The sequence below is a fragment of the Molothrus ater genome, chromosome 3 (assembly GCF_012460135.2).
Source record: "Molothrus ater isolate BHLD 08-10-18 breed brown headed cowbird chromosome 3, BPBGC_Mater_1.1, whole genome shotgun sequence".
Taxonomy (NCBI): domain Eukaryota; kingdom Metazoa; phylum Chordata; class Aves; order Passeriformes; family Icteridae; genus Molothrus; species Molothrus ater.
Genome location: NC_050480.2, coordinates 32,783,017 through 32,805,424, shown reverse-complemented (window position 1 = coordinate 32,805,424; position 22,408 = coordinate 32,783,017). Strand labels below are relative to the sequence as shown.

At 38.5% G+C, this 22,408-nt stretch overlaps 1 protein-coding gene across 1 annotated transcript in view; it reads right to left on the bottom strand.

Moving 5' to 3' along the window:
• KIF26B (kinesin family member 26B) overlaps nt 1-22,408 on the bottom strand; it is a 277,053-nt gene that overhangs the window by 171,365 nt on the left and 83,280 nt on the right. Inside the window, 2 exon segments of the mRNA XM_036380967.1 lie at nt 19,164-19,483; nt 19,486-19,696. Of these exon segments, the coding sequence (XP_036236860.1) occupies nt 19,164-19,483; nt 19,486-19,696 (531 nt within the window).

Below are 22,408 nucleotides of genomic sequence, written 5' to 3'. Positions count from 1 at the left end.
AAAGTTATTCTTCCCATTTGGCTCAAGGAGGCTGGTTTGTGGTGTATGGGAGTGATGAGACAAGCAGTGGGAGGTGCAACTCACAGTACATCCTGCATGTGATCTTTCTTCTGACACATGCATGGAAAACCAAATCTTTCCCAAGAAGTGAGCAGCCCTGTTTTTCCTGGGCTTGATCTACTAATTCTTAAACATTGAGGCAAGAATCTTATTTACAAATTAATTTTGAAAACAGAAGAAATAAATAAAGACAGAAATAATCTGTCTGCTTCCTTTAGTGCATAAGATTTCACTGTCTGATGTGCTGGTACAGTAGATTGCAGAATGAGATTAAAAACCTGAGTCTTCTGTCAGCCACCAGCTTCCCAGCCACTAAAACTGTCAGTGGAATTACAGTAACTTGCCTATAGGAAGCAGCATCAGAAAAGAAACAGAGTAGGAGCTGACACTTCTTGAGTCTCTTCAGAAGGGAGGTTAATGAAGAAAATATTGGAATTCTACCTCTTCTGCAAAAGGCATTTCTCACCAAGGGAATTTATCAGTAAGTAGTAGGCCCTCTTCCCATAAGTTAGCAATTTTCTCTGAGCCCTTCTGGTAATAATGACTTCATCCTTTTTGCCTAACATGGAAATTCTGCATTAAGTTCTGTGCAGTAACAAAAAAAGTGCAGCATAAATTTATGTTTGGTAGCATTCAAAGGACAAGATAACAGCTAGGATTCTTTCTACTCAGTATAAAAAAGAAAGACAAATGTGGATAATTTGACATTTATTAGATTTCGTTTTCATAATTTTACCGTGTTGTGGGGAGACGTTAGCATGTGAAAATAGGAAAGATAAATAATAATGGGTCAGTTTCAAATACCCTTGTTTAATACAGCTTTAAATGTTTTGAGTTAAAGCTGGTAGAGTGTTTCTTGAACTACCATTAAACTGAAGTTGGATTTTAAGGGCAGAGGGGTAGAGAAAAAGAGAAATCTTGTGCTGCCCACACAGCTATCAAATTATTAACACATCCTTCACAGGGCAAAAAGGAACAATTACACCATTCAATCAAAGCAACTTGAAAGTGGTGGTGATTTCCAAAGTCATTCATCTTTTAATACACCATAGAGTACCAAGGACATACTCTGCATCTCCCACAAATCACTCACTACAACAGAAGACACATTTAAAGAATTATTCAGGACAAAGTTCACCTTTAGAAAAAAAATCATTTTGAATCAGTAAGCAAGTTCCTGTAGCTAAGGGCACTGGAATAATCCTACAGCATTCTGCCATTTGATAATGACGTTCTCTCTCAGTAAAATACTGAACAGCTCAATAACCAGAGATCACTGCAACTACTGATACAGACTCTGTTGAACAAGAGCAAGACAGCAGATCCTGATAGCCCTTTCCTTGTCAAAAGAATGTGTTCTATGAGAAAGAGGCTGACAAAGGACACACATAATGTCATGCTGTATTCAAACTCTTTCTTGGATGTAGACATCCTGAAGCTGCTTACGAAAGGCAAGGCACTGTTCATCGTGAGCACTGAAACTCTAGAGAGTATCTTTGCACACACTTTGCTCCTACTTTATACAAAGTTGCACACAAAATCTGCTATATTGATCCAGCAGAAAGGGCTACTGTAACAGCACAGATTGTGAGTAAACACTAAACAAGGCACCTTAGAAAGAGCAAGGTTTTTCCAAGGGAGAATCACTGGCATAGTAAGAATGCTGATTATGCTTTCTATTTAATCAGAATCATTATTTAGTCTAAACTACTTTTATTTAAACATAAATTAGTTACCATGACAGCACGTAGAGTTTAATTGCAACCTCCAGCTTCCTGCTGTCCAAAAGAAAGATGACTTTTGACTATTGCAGCCACCTCCCATGTCCCTCTAGAAAGCAGATAATAATGATGATGATGACTATCATCATTATCACTATTATTATTAACACAGATCCAGTGCACTCTTCAGCACAGATGAAATCCAAATTTTTGCAGGCATGGGCACATCTTCCCATTAAAGCTGCTAAGTTATATTTAGTTCCATGTCACGCTCAAGAGCTCATTAAATGGAAACATTTTGCCCTGAATTGCTGAATGTTTCAAGATCAGCTACTTAGAGACTGATCAGGCATCCAAATAATGGTGGATTCCTTTTCCATAAGACATTTTCCTCAATTTCTTACAGTTAAGAGTTCTTCCTTGCCAAACAGGGTTTTTTTTCCAGTTGGATCCCTCTAAGAGGCCTGGTGGGATTTATCCAAGAGTACTATTCAAGTGGATGGCTGATGTCATCGTGAGATGCCTCACAATGATTGCTGAACAGTCTTGGAAATCCAGAGAGGTCCTGATTGACTAAAAGCTTCGTAACACTATCCCAATTTTCAGGAAGGGAAAAGGAATGACCCTGGTGACTACAAGCCCATCAGTCTCACTTCAGTGCCTGCTAAAATCATGAGGAAGATCATACTAGGAGTTATTGCAAAACACCTGAAGGACAACACAGTCATTAGTCACAGCCATCGTGGTTCTGTGAGGGGATATCCTACTTGCCAAACCAGACTTCCTTTTATGACAAGGTAACGCACCTTGAATTCAGAACAGCAAACATCTACCTCAAATGAACTCAATCCCTGTACAGAAGTAGATTCAAGTCTGCAGTACTCCTTTAGTCAGAGTGGCCTTGCCCCAGAGGCCCTCAGTGAAGCAGACTTGCCACAGGCAGACTCCCTGTAGGACTGTGAGCATCCCTTTTGAGTAAAGCACCATCAGCCAGGCCCACGTACGCGTCTCATTCACAAAGTTCCACCAGCCAAGCCTCTGCTGACAGAACAGCAATGTTAGGTTTCCCAGCTGGCATATTCCCACACCGACTCTGCAAATGAAAAATAGGAACATCAGCTAGCAAAGACAGGTTCTGTTCTCAATTTTGTGTCTCTAAGCATTTTAGCAATGCAAAAAAAGGCTCTGTGCAGCAGCACAATAAAACTGCTTCCTTTCTCGTCAAGAAGACAGCAATATCAATCTGTTGGAAAGCTGAGGCTGCCTATAGCTTTCAGAAGTTTTTTTTTTAAATCTGCTTTTATGAAGTTGTTAATTCTCTTAGTTACCTGTATATCTTGCTGCATTATAAAGCTGTGCAGCTGGAAATTATTCTGATCCTTTTGCACTGTCTTATTCTCTATCAGATTAGTAACATTTTACAGGAGAAAATGCCTTTCTTTTGTGTGACTCAGTCAAAGCTGCTTTCATACATCCAGATTCAGCACTCTCACTGTAATCCCTTGTTGCATCAGCCACCTTTTGAGTCCTCAGCAGCCAGGCTAGTTGTGCTAAAATAACTGGTGCGGCAATCGAAAGAGGAGTGTGTCTGACTCCTGTCTGTACACGAGGGGCAGCAGTTAAATGAAGTGATTGCATTTCTGAAGCTGAGGTACAGCTCTATGGCACTGCGTGCAGGAGTAATGCATTTGTTATGAAAACAAGCTTTCATTTCTCTGATCAGTTACCAACTGCCAGCAATGTCAAGACAACGTAAGAAGTTCAAATCTTACTGTAGCTGTTTCCTTATCACAAACAGCAATCTGTGAGACACTGACCTCTCACTTGTCAGTTGACAAGAGCAGTCCTAGAAGCTACCAGAGTGTGACAGCATGTGGGCTTAACTTAAATGGCATTATTGACCCAGAAAGGAACCTCTTTCTGTAGCTAGCAAGAGAATAAGGAATAAAAACCACAATTTGTTTATCCACACATAGGTGGAATCATTAGTCTTTGTTTAAGCAAAGACATATGGCTAAATTCTACCACAAAAATACAAGGAGAGAGAATGACTTCATTTAGAGTATGGAAAAATCATCTGATAGGCTTAGAGATTCCTGCAATGATTACTGCATAAGAATGTGGCATAGTGCAGATTCAGTCCACGCACATAATTGCCTCAAGGTGAGCAAGATCTTAGCCCCCCCCCCCTTTTTGGGGGGCTAAAATCAGTACACACTTGTCACTGTCATATTTTCTGGAAAAATCCCCTTGCCTAGGATTTTTCTCCTGGGAAGCTGAGAAGCCTCAGAGAAAAAAGAAAACAATTTATCTCATTTGCTTCTCCTGTGTTTTGCGGCTTTGGAATGCGGTTGGAGATTGTTTATCCAACATGTGAATTGTTTTGACTTAATGACCAATCACGGTCCAGCTGTGTCAGGGCTCTGGAAGCAGTCATGAGTTTTTCTTTAGTATCTTTTAGCTTTTTGTAAGTATCCTTTTCTCCATTCTTTAGTGTAGTTTCAGTATAGTATCCTATCATCTAATAATAAATTAGCCTTCTAAGAACATGTAGTCAGATTCAATCATTCCTCCCAACGACGGGGAACTCAGAAAATACCACACACACCAGGCAGGTCTCTTACCAACCTGCTCATGGAAAGGTACATGGGTTTGACTCAGTGATCTAGAAAGCTCCTATTTGGAAATCAGTACCATTCCAGTGCCTTCTCCATCAGAAATAAATCATGACTATCAGCTTTTTTATGAACTGCTGACACAGGTTTAATCATATTAGTGCTGGCAGATACCACAACAATCCAAATTGCCCTTTTCTGTCCCCCTACTATGAATAGTCCCTTGAAGATGCTCCCTCCTTCATTGTACCACTGTGAAGATGGGGCAACAGCTGATATCAAGTTACCAGTGCTCATGGGAACAGCCCATGAAAGTGTCTCATTTCCAGAGGAGTCTTTAGGTTTTTTTTGCTAAAGAAAAAAACCCTGACTGTTCTGCAGAAGTTACACATCAGCAGGAGTGACCTCTATAAATTTAACAACGTTGGTCTTTCTAATCTGTCACAATACATGAACACATCTTTCTTTCATGTTAATAATAAAAAAATCTTGCTAACATTTTAAAAGTATTTTATTACAGCAACAATTATAACCTTTAACAGGAATACATGAAAAGAATGCAAAAGGTTCCAGAAGAGTCTTCAAATGAGACCAGGAACTGGACAGAAACAGTTGCTTCCTGCTCTGAAGGTCAATGCCTTAAGCCATACATTTGGTTGCCCTATTACCTTAGTTTGCATAGCTACAGCTGTTATTAGCAGTCATAAAATCACCCAACTGTAAGCATTTGACTTGGGGGCCACTTCCTGGGGTGAATTCCATAGACTGACAAGGTGCTCAGTTATGCTATGCTGTCTTCTGTTTGCTCTAGATTTATTGCCCTTTCAGCTAATGAAAGGGGGAAAAAAATAGGAGAAGCACATCCTCAACTGGACTTAATCATATAAAAATTTAGTTGGTGCATACTGTAAATCATTAGTAAGTGAGCCTCTCTCTGTTCTGGTTCCCTTTCAGTGGCATAAATGGATCAAATTGTGACCATCAGCACACACATTTGGTATGGTACTCCACTTGGAATGGGATAGATCTTTCGCACACAGCACTGAACAGCCTCAGCATTTTACATATGCTCCTAGAATACTCCTATTTTCCAAGCTAATCATGTTTTTTGTCTCCTCTCATTTGCTGCAACTTCTGTCATGTTTTCCATTCAAATAGTTTGTTTCAGCTTAGATTTGCAAGCCTTGAAGGGATCGAAGCTAAGCACCGTTTTCCAGGCTCTAACTCAATACTACATTATCCAAAGCTGACCTAGCATTTAATTCAAGTGCACACAATGATCTGTCCCCAGTATATGCAATTTGCATTTTGGTTTGGAGGAACCATCATAATCCATCTTCACTATGACAGCTTTACAGTACAAAGATGACATTCCCACGTGTTCCCTTAGGGTCCTTTGTACACTAAGAACTTTAAACATGCTATCTGTCCATTCTCAGCTTTAATTTTGAGCACATTCACTTGCAGACTGGGTAATTAATACCAATCCCCATCTCCACCGACCAGATGAATAAGGTCAGATGAAGAACAATATTTGGCTCTCATCACTGATTTTAAATTACTCTTTTTTAGAAAATGCCGAGACATACCTCCTTTACTATTCTCAGATGGGATTTTAAAAAATCAGTGATCAATTTGGAAGATATAGACTACAGACATGCATATTTTCAAAACTGCACCATTCTGAAAAATGAATTAGAGAGAGGAAGGGGCACAGGCTTTATTCTAGATGTGCTCTACAGCTGTTTCTGAAAATGCAGGAGAGAGAACAACTGAATATCCATTCAGCACTATGCAGCACTAACAAATAGCAATCACTCCTCAAGAGATGATATTCTTTCAAATTCCATCAGTTTAGCCTATCATGGCAATTTTGAGTGGACAAATAACAGCCTGATTCATCAGGAATTATTTTCCTCTAAAACAGAACACAGATCAAACCAAGGGTAGACACCACACAGCTTTAATGATTGTGTATGATTTGCTCTCTAGGAAAAGTGCCGCAAAAGACAAATACAAGACAGTCATATGCAAGGTCTTGTGCATCTTGCTGCCCTATGCATTTAACTCTGGAATGCAGCACACAAGCACACACTAAATACTACCAATTCTTTACTCTTTACTCATAGCTACACTGTGTTTATACTTTCACAGCAAAACTTGTTCACTGTACCCATCCACAGCATGCTCTTCCAGCTTTTGTTATAAATTACTGCCTGTCTTTGAACTACGCTAATGTCAGATAGATTTGTGCTTCGCAAATTGTCTAAGACTCTTGTCATTATTTAAATTTCTGCATCCTTGTAGGCTTATTATTTCCTAATTTTTACTAGTAGAATTTGCTCATTTTTATTACTGTCTGAAAGTATACTATCAAGTCTTACAACTACATTCATTTCTTTCTCTTTAAAGTCAACCTAAACTAACTTCAAATGGCACAGTAGTACTTATTTTTCTTCTTTTTATCTTTTTTTAAACACTCTGATAATGAATACAAACTTTCTTCTACATAGGACACAACAACAAAAATTCATTGCCCCAAGGACTTTGCACAAGAAACTAAACAGACAAAATGTACTTCACTATTGTTTAAAAATAAACAGTGATTAAAATTAGTGCAGGAACAATTGGTTGATATTTTTGTAAGCAAACAGAAGGATTATACTAACTGGCCCCTTGGGGATAAAACAGATTTACAACAGATTTAATTAAATGTATTTAATGAAATTCAAATATAATAGCAACAAACTAGCACACCCTCTGAAATGATGCCTGAACTCTAGTAAATTATTCTGAACTGTAATAAATGTCTCATTGCCATCTTCAGTTTTAATTCTGGCTTATTGCACCTAGAATTTTCTTTGCACATGAATGGTTTTGAATGTTTCCCCTCCATTTTATTTAGTGGGTTTGCAATGTAAAATTTTCAGAAGCTACTTTTAAATTAATTTTTTAAAGGAACTTTTTATTCTATTTTAATTACTTTTTTTAATAGAGCATCATGGACTGATTTGCTTCTCCATAGTAACACGTCAAAAAAAGGATCACCTTGCACAGGTCAGTGCAAGTATAGTGCTGTAATCTGTTTAAAATTTGTTTAACTGAATTAAAAGGTCCCACTGTCTCTTCACCAGGTTTACTACAGGCCCTTCATAAGACATCCTGCACAGACAGTTACTCTAGGACAAACGGAAAACAAGATGGGCATGAACCAGCTCCAAAATGTAGAGCAGTACCACACACACAGGATAACAACCAAGCCTTCTGGAGCTAATGATTGCTGATGCTCACTGCAGTGTCCCCTATGGACAATGGGGTTCATTCACAAAGGGTTCAGTCTTATCCACCATGAATAGCTGATTATAAACTCCCAACAAAAAAAACATTACGTTTTCAAATGCATTTTTTTCTGTTTTCCAGAAGAAAAGCATCACTGTAGGGTTCCCAAGGAAAAAACAGACTACTGTAGGAGAATGAAAGGATTCTAATATTTCCTGGAATTACTTTTATAAAGTCAGAAATCAAGGCAGAGTAAACAAGAAAGATATATCCTGGACTCAGGAGCTTTTTGAAAAAATATGTTTCAAAGATACTAAAACCCAAAAACTTCATAGGTCAATTTAGAACTTCTACAGTCTTTTTCTTTCCCAAGGGCATGCTTTCAAGTGAATCCCACTAAACAAAGTCCTTATTTGCAAGTTTCTTTTCTTCTCAGAAAGCACAGTAGCAGTTTGTTGTAAAAGGCAGAGTGTATGAACTCTGCTCAGTTGATAAAAATTCCAGCTCAAGCTGTATTTGAAGATAAAAAAACAATCAACCAGCAAGATATTTTTAGTCAGTCCCTTCTGTTACCAATGTTTTTTCAAGTTGTTCTGAGCCCTTATGATTTCTGTTTCATAATCCACTATGATATTGATTCTTTCAGGCAGGCACAGAAAAAACTAACCTCAACACATGAAATGACAAGATGGCCCTTTTTGTCCTGAGTGTAACAGGAGAAAAGGTTATTCTCTCATCTCTCCACAGGCTGCATAGCAGCCACCTAAGGCATATCCTTCAACCTTTCTGTACATCCACTTCTTAACACATATAGCATAGCACAATAAAAATTGTTACTTCCCTCCAAGCATTTTTTATCATTTTAGAGATATGGACTTTAAAGTCTGCAAAATATTATAGTTACCAATTCAACTGGGTTTACATTATATGTTTCCCAGGAAAATTTCATTTTTCCCCACTCCATGTCCATGCAACATTTAAAAAATCTTGGGAAGAAATTCTCTAATGGCCTAAGCACAAACTCTTGCTGTAGTAGAGTTGTGGCTACTGATAGGTCCTTTGGCTTTCTCTGGTAGCATCTAAAGATTCTTCAAGAAATTATGAAGAAATATTTATACGCAATGTATTCAAATTGGGCAAAAGAATATTAGCAATAATAGCATTACCAAAGGATTTTTTATCAATCATGAATCATATAAAATTTTCCAGCAGATAGAAGGGGATACTGAGGAATAAAACAGTTGTTTTCCAGTATTTCTGTTATGTGTTTATAACTTAGAGGTGCCCTCCCCACTCTCTCATGCTCAAAAGGAAACCAAGCCATAATAATCCTCCACTGCCACACTTGAAATCACCTTCCCTGGAGAACAGAGGAGGAATAAGGTGCTTTATTATTCATATTCACTGAATCATAAAATGCCTAGAGGCCACAGAAGTAATGGCCCGTTGCACCGGTGCCAACTGTCCCTGCTTCAGAGACAAAGCATTGAGATGGCAGGGAGAAGCAGCAAATATTCCTAATATATGATTAAGGTGATTGAGCAGTGAATGGAAAAGGAAGCAGAGAAATCCACATCGCTGAGATTGGAAAAATCTCATAATCTGCCCATACATAACACCTCCCTCTCAAGCCCCTTTCCAGAAACCTTGACCTAAAGCAGGTCAGGTGTCTGCATTTCATCTACTTTTACATAAATAGGAATAAATCTTGATACAGTGGGCTGTGGCAATGTTTAAAAGGATCTTTACAAAGGTTCTGAAGTGCAAGACAACAGTCAGGAGATCATAAGCATCACTACTAAATCCTGGCTGCAAATGGCATATCCTGGCATTTAGGATTACAGAGGCAAAGACCCTTGTGACAACTGACTAAGGATGGAAAACAATGAAAAGCCAGTAACATGAGAACTAGATTTTTCCCTCCAAAGCACTTAGCTGCATGAAAACAACTTGATCCCTCATTCAGCATTTACATCTAAAAGTAAAAAAAATTAGATAAGCTTTAGGACACACTCTGATGCTCTTGTAATTTCTCAAAGAAGCGTGGTGGCCAGGAACTTTTTGCTGCATTGCTCTCTTAAGTCACTTGAATACTGTCCTGTTATATTATTTACTGGACAGGACAAAACAATATTATTTTTGGTTTACATTACTTCAAAGTAAAAGTATTAGAAATCTCAACAAGCGTGCAAACTAAACCTCAGTTAAACCTACCTAGCATTGCAAGACTCCTCAAAATGACTTCTGTAGAAACTGGTCCAAATGCAGACAAAGCTTCCTGAGTGCAATTTTCCTGTCAGTCCTGTCTCTGATCACTGCCATGATGTATTGGAATCACACAATTACAAATCATGTCACATCCTTTTCTACCTCCTGCACGCTGGCAACAAACTTCACACGAATTCTTCAGGGATCAGAGAGACTGATCAATTAAGCACTGATAGTATCTCATTACATTTTCTTGTGATGCGCTCTCTATAATTTCTTTAATAGCACTTGAATTAATTTTCCATTTTCTATGTGGCACTTCAATAACCAAGAAAATATACAAGAATAAAACAGAGATGACTGTGTTTATGATTTGTGTTTAAATCCAGCTACATTGCCTAGCTCCAGCAGCCTGAAACCTGTCAGGAAGGAAAGCAATAATAAACCATATCTGTCATCTATTTTTTACAGGAAAGAGTATATCACTATGTGCTTAAAAAAAGTGTTGTTTTTTTTTTAAACCAGGCCTAAACTCTGCTTTTATCAATAGCCTTGATGTAAAGAATGGGCAGGATTGACATTAAGGTGTTATATAATTATCCAGTGACACTGAGCATGCAGCCACAGCAAAGTCAGGGAAGCAGAAGTGATTTCATCAAGCAGAGTTTCCACTTTTAATTCTTTTTCTGCCCTTCTCACTAGCCTTTACATAAATTTAGGCAAATATTTAATATACACTTATACATGCCACTTTCCCAAGTTAAAAAAGCATCATTTTGAAGTAAAGCTTGACAGATGCATGTATTTGGTTCAAAGAGCTCTCACAATAGAAACATTTCATTTGCACACCAACACACACAGCTGTGACCTTGGACTGGTTGCACCACAGTCGCTTGACACTCATGTCTACCAGTCATACCTGAGACTTTCCTGGTGTACAGAACCCAAATCCTCAGATACCTGAATGACAGATGTGATCGTAACTTCAGTGCTCTCATACAAGGAGGAGCTACAGATCCTTACGCTCAGGTTTGCTAGTAACATTAGCCACAATGAGTACACAACCAACTTCTTGGAAGATGAAAGCTCATTACCATTCCTTTAACCTTTGGAGCAGCTCTGGATTCTATGCGAGAGGTTATGTGGAAGTGAAAGGTGAAGTGCAATTTTATTTCTTCTCAGAGAAGTTTGCAGACTGAAAAGATGTTTTCATTAGCTCAGAGGGGCTTTTTCTCACCCTTGTACAGATGAAATTCTTCCTTTTACTTCATAAAACACATCTTGACGCATTCAAAGTTCAAAAGAAGCTGGACAATCAGGTTTCTGCATTCATTTGTCAAGCGCAGTTCCAACAGACTCTTCAGAGCAGGGTGAGACAAGAAGAGCATGGAGAAAAAAAAGCTTCCCCATTCACCAACCCAAAGGGGAAGTGGAGGCCACTCTGAGTGTAAGATGCCACATTTGCTCCCATCACCACAGCTGTTGTCACACTCTGGCTGATCAGATCTTACAGGGCTGATGTTGCTCTCAGTCTTATCTGTATTACACCAATGCAGCCATGTCAGCTGCAAAGCCATTATCCTGGAGTGAGACAGAAGAGGGTCTGGTCCCAAATGTATTCTATCTGACAGCACCCACCTCTCAAGTCCTCAGTGCCCTGGAATGTAAGTGGAGAACCAACCACTTTAACTCAAATCTACTGAATTAAAGAGAACTGGCCCAAAAGAGAAGTTGATGTCCCTCTCTGATGCCATTTCAGAAGCACTTTAGAGAAAAGAAAACATGGTTTTACATGAGAGCTCTGTGGAATCACATTTCAGAGTTACACAAGTCTCCGGCCATGCTTTCCTTACTTCCCATAAGCACGGCATAGTATCAAAGCAAAGGTTTTGTAAGATTATTTTTTGCATAGCAATCTACTTCTCCACGTTTAAAGTCTCAAATACTTTTCTAAGAAGAAGTCAAAGAACAGAATCTACAAAGGCACAAAAATATGGTGTTTCTAAATCTAATCTTAATTCTATGTCCCATTTGTGTAAAGCAGTGTGAGAAGCAAACATCTTAGTCAATGAGACAGTACATTGATTTGTGGCTTTTTTGAGTGATATCCCTTAGGAATTTAAAGGGAAGCTCCTAAAAATTGCTTTCCAATTCCTTTGTCATCTCCTTCTGATCTCAATTAGAATGAGTTGCCTTTGGTTTAGTACATTTCTTTTTCCTCTCTTTGCAACAGATGCTGAAAAATTAGCAACATACAGGAGTATCACCCACAAGACTGAATCTTTATGCAAAAGTGAAGACCAAAATGTTTCTCAGAGTAATGATTCAACCCAAGAGAACTTTTAGAATCTTCACACACTTCAGTAAGGAATTAGAAAAAAGAAAAAAAAAGTCAAAATAATTCTGAAATGTACAACACTTACATGGAACTCTGGAAATGTTGTGGAAACCTTTGGAAAAGCACTTTTCACTGATCTGTTTATCACAGGCCTCTCTCCAAAACACAGCACCTCTCACTCACTTTCAGAAGAGAGGGACAAAGAGGTCATCTAAGCACTGAGTAGCCTCCTCCCAGAGAACCCAGTAATACCTGTGCCAGCAAAATTCAGTGACCATTTCAGAAATTCTAGTCCTTACCTATATATTGTATAAACTTAAAAAAGCCTTCTCCACAGAGCATAAGATATCAAATACCTTATTCTATACAGCAATTTATATCTGGCTCTTTTTTTATCCTAATATCATAAAGTAGGGAACTTTTTATTGCCCATAATCCTTTTATGAATTTTCCTAAGCTTTTGGCCTCAATACTTTTTCTAATAAGTTCCAAAAAACTGTACATTGCATAAAAAGTGTATTTCCCTTTACTTCCAAATTGGCTGTAGTAGCTCTCTATGTTCTCTGTGTTCTCAAACTATGAAATAAAGCAGAAGCTAACCATTTTTCTCTCTAGTTCTGTGCCACCTTGTTTACATCATCGGAAATAAAAGGACAATTTTGCCTTGATGTATCAGTTTGTCTTCCCCCTTCTCTATCCCATCTCTACATCAGTTTTCTCACTGCTGAAACACCTCCTCTCAGTTTCTATTTTTTTCAATTAATGCAAGCAATCAGCACAGCTGTTATTTAAGAAATGAAACTAGTCTCACATGGACAAAATCCGTAAGCTACAAGCAGGGAAGGAAACCAAGACTACAAATCCTCACTAATTGTGATCTTCTGGCTTTTGCTAATTTGCAGGATTAACTCACTCCTATAATAGTCCAGATTTCTTCCTCACATCACAATTGAGTCACGGGGTTTTCATATTCACAGGATAAGCCTATTTAGCTCTTTTCAATCCATGGGATACCCTTTACCTCTTTCTTCCCTTGGTCACCCCAGCATCATGAAGGGGAAAAGTAATGATTCTAAGGTCATTAAGCCATGCACAAAAATGCCGTAAGAGATCAAATCATGCCAGAGTAATGCAAAAAAATAAACCTCACCTACAGTTCACATAGACTCCAGTTTCTCGCCTTGATGATATTAGAAAAGCAGTATACAACTGGGCTGTTAGTTGAAGGGGTAGACAGGAGGAATGAAATACAAATAGCCAACTCCAGTAATATACAAATTGGATGATCAAAAAATCATGGCAAAATGTCAACTGATGACATACACTGACTTTAGTGGGGTCATATCTAATTATTGGTGACTTGGTTTAAAAAGGCTTTTAGCCAGGGAAAGCTACTTCAGAGATAACAACTAATGCATGGGGGAAGAGGGCAATGGAGATAATCAAGCAAGGATATAATTTCAGTGCCAATGAGTTTGTTTGACAATCTGTTTCTTGGCCCAGTCAAACAATCTTTGTAAATAAAATTCTTGCACTTTCAGTGTATAGTCTGATTATGAAGTCACTTTGTTAAGAGTCCAGGTCACAGAATGAAGAAAAAAAAAATCAGTGCAGAATTTGCACACATCTGCTCATTATCATCATTCAGGAGCTCACAGTAATAGGAACAAAAAGGTTTTTACTGCATTCAGGGAGCCATCATAGTCAAACATGGATCTCATACACATGGTGACTGAACTGCTTTTGAAACATAAGCCTATCCCAGATATTCTGGACCAAAGCCTAACTGCACAAAGGCAAAATACCTCCTGCATTTGGTATCTCAGGGAATTGTGTGTGGTTGCAGAAGAACACAATAATAGAAAGGTCAGTATACAAATCTGGTTTTTTGTTGTTGCTAAGATGCTTTGGTAAAATAGGTCTGGCTCTAGGAAGCATGGAATAATTACAGAAGACACCTGTTGGTCTGCAAATGGAACAAGTAACTTGATTTCTGTACCTTACATTATATCCTTTAGAAGCTACTTAAATTACCCTGGCACCAATGTAGCAATCATTAACATTTTATCTTCATTCTGCTGAACACTAAGAAGCACTAGAAGCAGCAGCAAACAGAAGATAAATAAATTATACAGCAAAGGCTTGGAAAAAACTTGGAATCAAAATCCTAGATGGCAATACCTCCCGCACAGGCATCGGTTCTCCATCTTGCACCCAAATCCAGTCATTATCAGTTTCTTTTTAAAAGCCTGGGCCTGAATGAATTGATGTGTTATATGACAGCCATGACCTAAGTAAACTCCAAACAAATCATTCATCACAGCAAAGCTCCAGAAGAAGCTGGTGCATTCTCAGAGAACCGTTCTTCTAAACACATGTTATACATAAAGAGGTAACAGAAAGCAATATTGTAGGCTTTCATCAATTGTACACAAACAAAGCCTTTTATAATTTTGAATAGGTTTGAGGTCATTATGCCTGGAGCCAAGAGGCTCTCAGTAGTTTAAGATCTAATTTTCCAAACTTTTGGTCAAAAGAGTCTTTTTAAGTGCAGGGGAGAAAGGAACACTTTTTCTGTGAATATGTTCTGGTCACAATGCCCCTACTCAAATCCTCACGTGCACTGTTTTGTTGCTTACAAAAAGCAAACTTCACAGCCTCCAGGTCAGGAGCAGGAGGTGCTCACCCACATCAGCCTCCACATTTTCTGTTACCCATCATTCCCTTTTATGGTCTAAATTGGACCTGGAACTGTTGACTTTCTCCAGTTCTTCGGCTCATTCTGACCTTCCTGTCACTCAAATCTACCAAACACACTCTGCTAAATTTCCTTTTGTTTGCCTTTTGAAATTATCTACTTGAAGAAATGAAAGATTCTTGTGCAGATCCAGGAGGGCAACTAGAAGACAAGGAAATGACTACTGTTTTATGTTCTTGGGCTACCACCATAATGAAGTTAATACCATGCTGTTGGTTTAAATGCACACCAACATGAGAGCCAAGCAGGTAATTTAACATTTTAGTAAAAACTGGAGGGCTTTGACTCTAGAAAAAGTGCAACCAGCTTAATCTAGTCACTATTATCAACTCCTTTCCCTTTGAAAGCAAACCCTGAATCAGTCTGAACTCCTAAGGATTCAAATCTTATTCTTTAATGTGGTGTTTTTGTTTTAGCTACTTTATCAGCTTGTGATAATAAAGTATTCAAAGTGTTATGCATTAAAATTAATATTGCATTCTCTATGAAAATGACAAGAAGCAATAATTTCATGAAGGAATTTGGACTTTTCATTCCTACATTAGCACCCCAGGCCCAGAGGGTTTTTTTCTCTTTGGAAGTGTTCAGTAATCACTGGTAACTAACAAAAGTGTACTTAACACTGTGGTATCCTGTAATTCACACCAGCAGCTGCACAAATAATTACAGCCCTTCTCAGGTAAAACCTCAACAATTTAAAAGAGTTTTCTCTGAGCAAGGAAGGACTGAAATCCCTCTGAAAGGTAGGGAGATCCACAGACTCTTTACAAGGGTCAAAAGAGTCGGATCCATGAGGCATACATACAAACGCTACCTGCTGACCAGCACAGAAAAAGAACTATTTTCAGACAATCAAACTCTGCCAAATTTTGGCTGGTGTTTTTCTACATGTATTAAACAGAAAGAGGTCAGTTTTACCCTGACCATGTCAGCATTCCTGTTTCCAGAGAAGGGTTGTAATGGGCCACACTCTTTGTTTGAGACCGATCAATTCCATTTCCCTGCCTCTGATTCCCTATTTTGCAAAAGTACCTACCAGCAAAATTTGATTCAGTCCCCTTTGAGTCAGGCCTAGGGGACATCACAGATCTTTAGAACCAGATTTTTGTTTCTGTTTCAAGGAGTGCATAAATATGGAAGAATATAAAACAGGGGCAGGGGGGACTAATGGGGTCATCTACACTATCTCCCAGTCTCCAGGTAGGATCAGTTTTGCCTAAAAAATTCTTAGCAGCTCTTCCTCTGATGTTCTTAGGAGACTCCATTCACTAGCTCCAATAATGCATCCATGAAATAAATTACTAGAAAGTTTTTAGATCTGACATGCATTGCCAGTTAAATCTGGTACACTTTCAATTTGTTTTTCAGATTTTAAACATATAATACATTACTAAAGTTGGTAATGAATAAATTCCGATTTCTTTTTCTTAGTCCTCATTGGAAAGTGCTCTTTCTGCAAAATTTATTGAATAGTGGAATTTAAGACTTGTCCTAAACTACTGCAGCAGTTGAGCTTTACAATATCACAACACTCCCTTTTATATTCATTTATTTTTATTGTTTTTCTACAGGAACTCAAACAAAAATAGTAATTAACTGCTATATCAAGGTTCTAATTTTAGGCAGGCTGGAAGGGAAGACACTAAAAAAGGAGTAACATCCTGCAACTTAAAGCTGTAGGAATACTTTTTGGTGCTTAAAATTGAAGTGAATCAATTCTGAGCCACAGAACATCACTTTCAAACTAATGTTTTCTCTTTTTTTTCATTATACTTTAAGGAAGACATCACAATCTGTTTTCAAGGTACTCAACCATTTCTTTCAAGTTATCTAGACTGTCTAACAAATGCTGATTTACAATGGGAGATGTCTACCACAGGTGCCATTAAGTCTAGAGCCATGAGACTGACTTCTCCCTGGACATCTATTTAACAAGATTATGATGTGGAAGGGTACTGCTCTTCCCTGTGTGAAGTGCAAGACATTTTATCCCAAGAAATTATTTTCTACTCCTCTTAGCTAACACAAAATGAAGTTTTTCTAATCACTATTCTTAAGGGAAGGCAAGAAAACTTAATTAATATACAGACATTCACAAGTAAGTAGGCTAGCACCACTTTTTTTAATTCACCTCCAAATCAAGAAGGGTTCTAATTAAGATGAGATAACAGATCCATCTTCCTCATCCTCTTCCCCAGCAGATCTTTTCAACTGTAGGTGCATAACAAAAATGTATCTATGTGGTACAGAGATCTAAAATGTTTTGAAAATGTGTAGCAAGTAAGATTGGTTTCTGCACACAAAAGCAGAATAAAATCTTGCATCTTACTAATATTTGAAATAACAAACAAATTACTTTTCAAAGTTTTTCTTCTTACTCAACTAATTCCCACTCTAACACAGATACTATGTAAACAAACACTAAAATCCTTTTAGCATGCTTAAGGAAAAAATCTATCATTATTATTTCTCAGCTGGAGAATTAAATGTGGCAACTTGAGTACAGTGAGAATTTTAACATTTGAGAATAGAATCTTAAAGGAAAATATGAAACTTACAATCAACATATTCTAACACAGACCAGCCTTGCTAGGCTCGTTGGGGATTTTTTTTTTGGTTCATAATTTTTTGTTTATTTTGCTGTTAGTTGGGGCTTTTGGTTGGTCTTGTGTTGGCTTTGGGGTTTTTTTGGCTGAGAGGTATCTTGAGAGCAGGCAATCTTTTCTATTTCAAGGTTATTGAAAATCAAGGGTAGGGAAGAGTCCTGAATTTAATTGGACCCAAACTACAGAATCAGTCTAGACAATTCTGAATATTTGATTTATCTTAGTGAATATTTTTAAGACAAAATTAATCATCAAGGAAATTCAAACATTAGAAAAAATAAATAAAACCCACATTTTCACAGAACATGAACCTAAAAGATTGTGAATGCAGTAAAATGGAAATAATTTTCCCAATACAAATAACAGTTACTCAGATTTGTTAAAGTGCATTCTTTGTTTAGGTTTTTTTTTTCTCTTAGCTGAAACATAGATCACTTGGGTTTTTTTTAGATCAAAACTATAATCACATACTGACCTACCCAAAAATGATTCAGGTTCAGTAGAGCATAAATCCACAAAAGCATAAAGTCACATATTTTCCAGATAAAATAACTGTACTTCATTTCTGGTTTTACCCAGTTTGCTTTGGTGCATGACAATATCTTAATGCTTATGAATAACATCGCTTTTTTTCTGGCTATAATATCAGTTAGTCATACTAATAAAAGTTAAATATTAATTTAGGGATCTACCTTGCAATATGCTCATAATTTAGTAGAAAGACCAACTTCCAAAGTTATTTACGTGCCCAAGGAAGCTAACTGGGACATTTGTGAGAACATTTGTGAGACATTTTGTGTGAAGAACAGGCGTATGTCACAATCTGCAAGTGCTTGGGTACTCTCAAAATCCCCCCAGCTGCAGTTAGGCGTGTCAGGAAGCCCACCTCCTGTCACACAAAAAAAGCTTCTTCTGTGCCCTCTGGTGTGGATGGGTTCTACAGGTACTTACAGGTATGGTGTGCTAGAAAACAACAGACCAAAGAGGAGGAAAAGAACATGCTGAAAAGTACATGAAAACCTCCCAGAACTGCTAGGATCTGGAGATTACTGGACCCATTGAACCCACTGGCATTAAGAATGTAGGCAACTTAAAGCATGTCAGAGAAGTTAGTGCCTGCTCTATGTACCCAAATGATCACATACACAGAGGATGGAATAAAAGATCATCCGATCCTTCCTGAATACCAGCTCAGAAATTACTGGTGCACTACTCTTGGGAGTAACCAAGTGTGGCTGGCTCCCAGCTCTTGCTCTGAGTATCTTGAGTGAAAGTGAGTGAGGACTGTTGAGCAAATAATTGAAAATACTGTATGATTAGTTCTCTGCCGTTAAAAACAACAGCTTGGTTCTGCTATCAGTAAAAGCTGAATTCATAGAAGATATTCTCTTTAATACTGTTTTTGATCTGTGTCTCCCCCAGCTCAATCCTCTATCAGTGATTTACAGCACTCCCTGTGCTAGTGCTCACTTACACAGGTGGCTCAACTCCTACCCCAAAGGAGGAAACAGTGTTAGTATGCCCCTGCCAGCTTAGAGGGAAGGGAACAAGTATGTTCTGTTACTTGAAAATACTTACTTGGTACGGGTAGAGAGTGACTCCATTCGTCCTTGACAAAGACCAGGTGCCATCAAGGTACTGGTGGGCCTGAATAGCCACCGAGTTGAGAACATTACCATTGCTGGGGCTGGTGGCCATTTGAAAGCTGACCTTGGCTTGGTGTCCAGGAGAGCCATTTTTTTTCTCCACCCCATTTCCAATTCCTAGACTGTTGGGTTTTCCACTGTGTTTGTTGGCCACAAAGCCTGTGTAGTTGGATGGAGCGTAAGGAGCAGGCACATACGCCCAGTCCCTGGGCTGCAGGCTGCCCATGTGCCGGGGGCTCACCAGCGTGGGACGTTGGAGAGAGGCGGGGGAGAGCCTGGTGAGGCATCGTAGTGTTCTGAGTTGGCAGCTTGCTCCAAGGTCAGCACCATCTGAATGGCCTCTTGCTTCAGCTGGTTCAGGTGTGTGGCACAAACATCACATCTGTTGTCCTTCTCATTCCACGCCTTACGAATGGTATTGGGAACTTGGAGCTTCTCGTGAATCACCGAAGAGAAACCTGGGTCCTAAAAATCAAACAGAGAAGGGTAAGGGGGGACAGGAGAGAAATGTTTAACCACAGTCACCACAGTGAAACATTATAACTTCATTTCAAAAGCAAATTTATGAGATAAGCTTAGAATGCAAACAAAGGCCATTAGATATAGTCAACATATGCCAGCAGCAGAGCTGAACAAAATTGAGAAACTGGATTGTGTTGGAAAGGAAAAATTCTTTTACTGATAAGTGGCAAATATTATAAATCCACTGCAAGCTTCAATGCATGGCAGAGAAAAGGAATTAACCTGCTTCACACCACTGCACCTAATTTCTGGCTTGAATGAAATCTGCTCTTAGTTACATAGGTGAGATTAAGAGCAACTCCACTATAGCCAGTGGACTTGTTGCAAGGTTCACAAATCCATCTACTCATCAACCTCAGCTTTTGGTATTCAGAATACCCAGGAAATACTCTGCAACATAAATTTAACACTTCAAAGACAGCAGAAAAAAAAAAATAAAAAGTACCACCACTCTCTCAAAAATGCTTTTTAGAATTCAAAACAGATAGATAGCTGATCAAATCATTTACCAAGAACATACTTTCCAGCCAAAAAAAAAAAAATAACTCTTTGTTAATGAAAGTTCTAGCACTATTTTGGGTGTCTGCTGATAACATCAAAGTAAAAATTTTCTTTAAAAAATACAACATGTATAGAGTTAATAATCTGTAAAGAATCATTTTCTTATCCAAAAGCATAGTTCTGATGCAAAACCACATAATCAGGTTTAAAGCCTCTTGTCTCACAGCCTTACCTCGTGGGTAGATATTTGAACATCAGTGGTGCTGCCCACAGGGCAACATGAACCCTGGTCTGACTGCCATCACTGAAGTGCAAATTGGGAAGCCAAACAGCAATATTAAAGCAGGCTTGTCACCAAATTGGGCTGGTTCTTACAGCATCACACAGTTTTAGAAACAGCAATGATGTGTTCACAGAGCAAAAAGTGACAGTTATTTGATGGAAATATTTCTTGGAATTTTCACACCACATTCCTGTGGTTTTACAGATCAAGCAGGACAGATTTCACCTGCCCCTCCCTAATTTTTAGAGACTTACTGGTGGATTTTTTTTTATGAGTAGTCAAAAAGTTTTTAAATCAAGAGTATCAGAATCTTTTTCTCTTCATCTTTGTGGCTTTAACAGCTTTAGCAGCAAAATCAGAGAGTGCATGTCTGTGTGAGGGAAAAAAACCCACAAATAGACAGCACTCTTATCAAGTAATTAAGTAATTTGATGAACCCCATGCATTGAGATAGACAAATTTCATGTCTTGATAGTTTGGCTGTGCTGGGAAAGTGGATAGGGGGTATAATATAAGGAGGGAGAGAATTCATTGGTAGAGGGTCATATTCATTATGATCCGTCTTTATTATAGACTCAAGCATTTTATTTTCACTGTTTAACTACCGTGAACAGCTCCTCAGCATGCAGTGATTAATTGATTCATAAATCACAGAGCCTCCTTATGCACAGCAGCAAAAGAGCAGTTCTAGCCACAGAAGCCCAGGAGAGTCATATAAGCTGATGGGAAACAACAGGAGGCTGAGGTCTGATCAAGCCTCAAGCTGGTCATTTCTATTCCACACACAAAGGGGGTCAGAGCATCAAAGTGTGTCAGGAAGGCAGGAACTGGATTCTGCACCAACCCTTCCCCATTAACCTTCAGGAAAGGGACCAGTGGAAATCAGGGGGAAAAAACAGGATGCAAAAGATGTCAAATCACATTTTCCATCCCAGACTATAACTAGGTCAACAGATCACATCAGATATAGGCATCCAGTCTATGATGCCAGGTGTGCCAGGAAATGACTCTCTGTTTTCCCCATAATGAGCTAGACAAAGCTGCCTATATAGCTGAAGTGAGGTATGAGTCTTCTTTTCAGGCTGCTCCACATCAGTGCAAGAAAAATCCTTGCCAGCTCTTCCTTCAGCTAGCAAGTGCCACAGAGGTGGTTGCTGTTCTTTGAAAGTTAACTTCCCCAAAGCAACTGGGCATGGCCCCAGGTAATTATATACAACATTCAGATCCAGCAGCAGTTGGAACATGGAAATTTCTAGATACTGTGATAAATATTCCAAGGAAATAAAGCCTTCTCTAACATAAGCAAATGTCAGCATGATATAAATATTCAAGTAGCACACCAACTTTAAAGAGTGCTGGACAGCAGTGAATTCAGCTTCATCTCAGTGTTAAAACAAACATCAGATCATTCTGTGATACAACAATAAACACAGAGAGAGAGGGAAGGAGAGAAGAAGGCAGACTGTTCCTCCTCAGGAGCAGAAAGAAGAAACAGGCACAACCTGAATTGATTACTCCCAAGATTGTCCCTACTAATCTATCATAATCTACTAGATGGATAGCTCAATACTGGATCCAAACCTGGGATATGAAACAGAAAAGTCTATGGGACAGCAAATGAATTTGGATAAACTCAGCTTCCAGAAGGACATTAGTCACAGTTTGTTCTCAAAACAAAACTGATAGAGTCTAGAGAGTTTACTTCCTTATTCTGCACTAGGCAGCTCTACTATAATTTCACAGAAGTGGCTGACAGCCTTACAAAATATCTAGCAGGGAAGAGGCCACAGCTGAACAACCCCTATACCCTTGCTCGAAGAGCAGACACACTACACTTGCTGTTTCAGTATTTCATCTGCAAACAATCATCC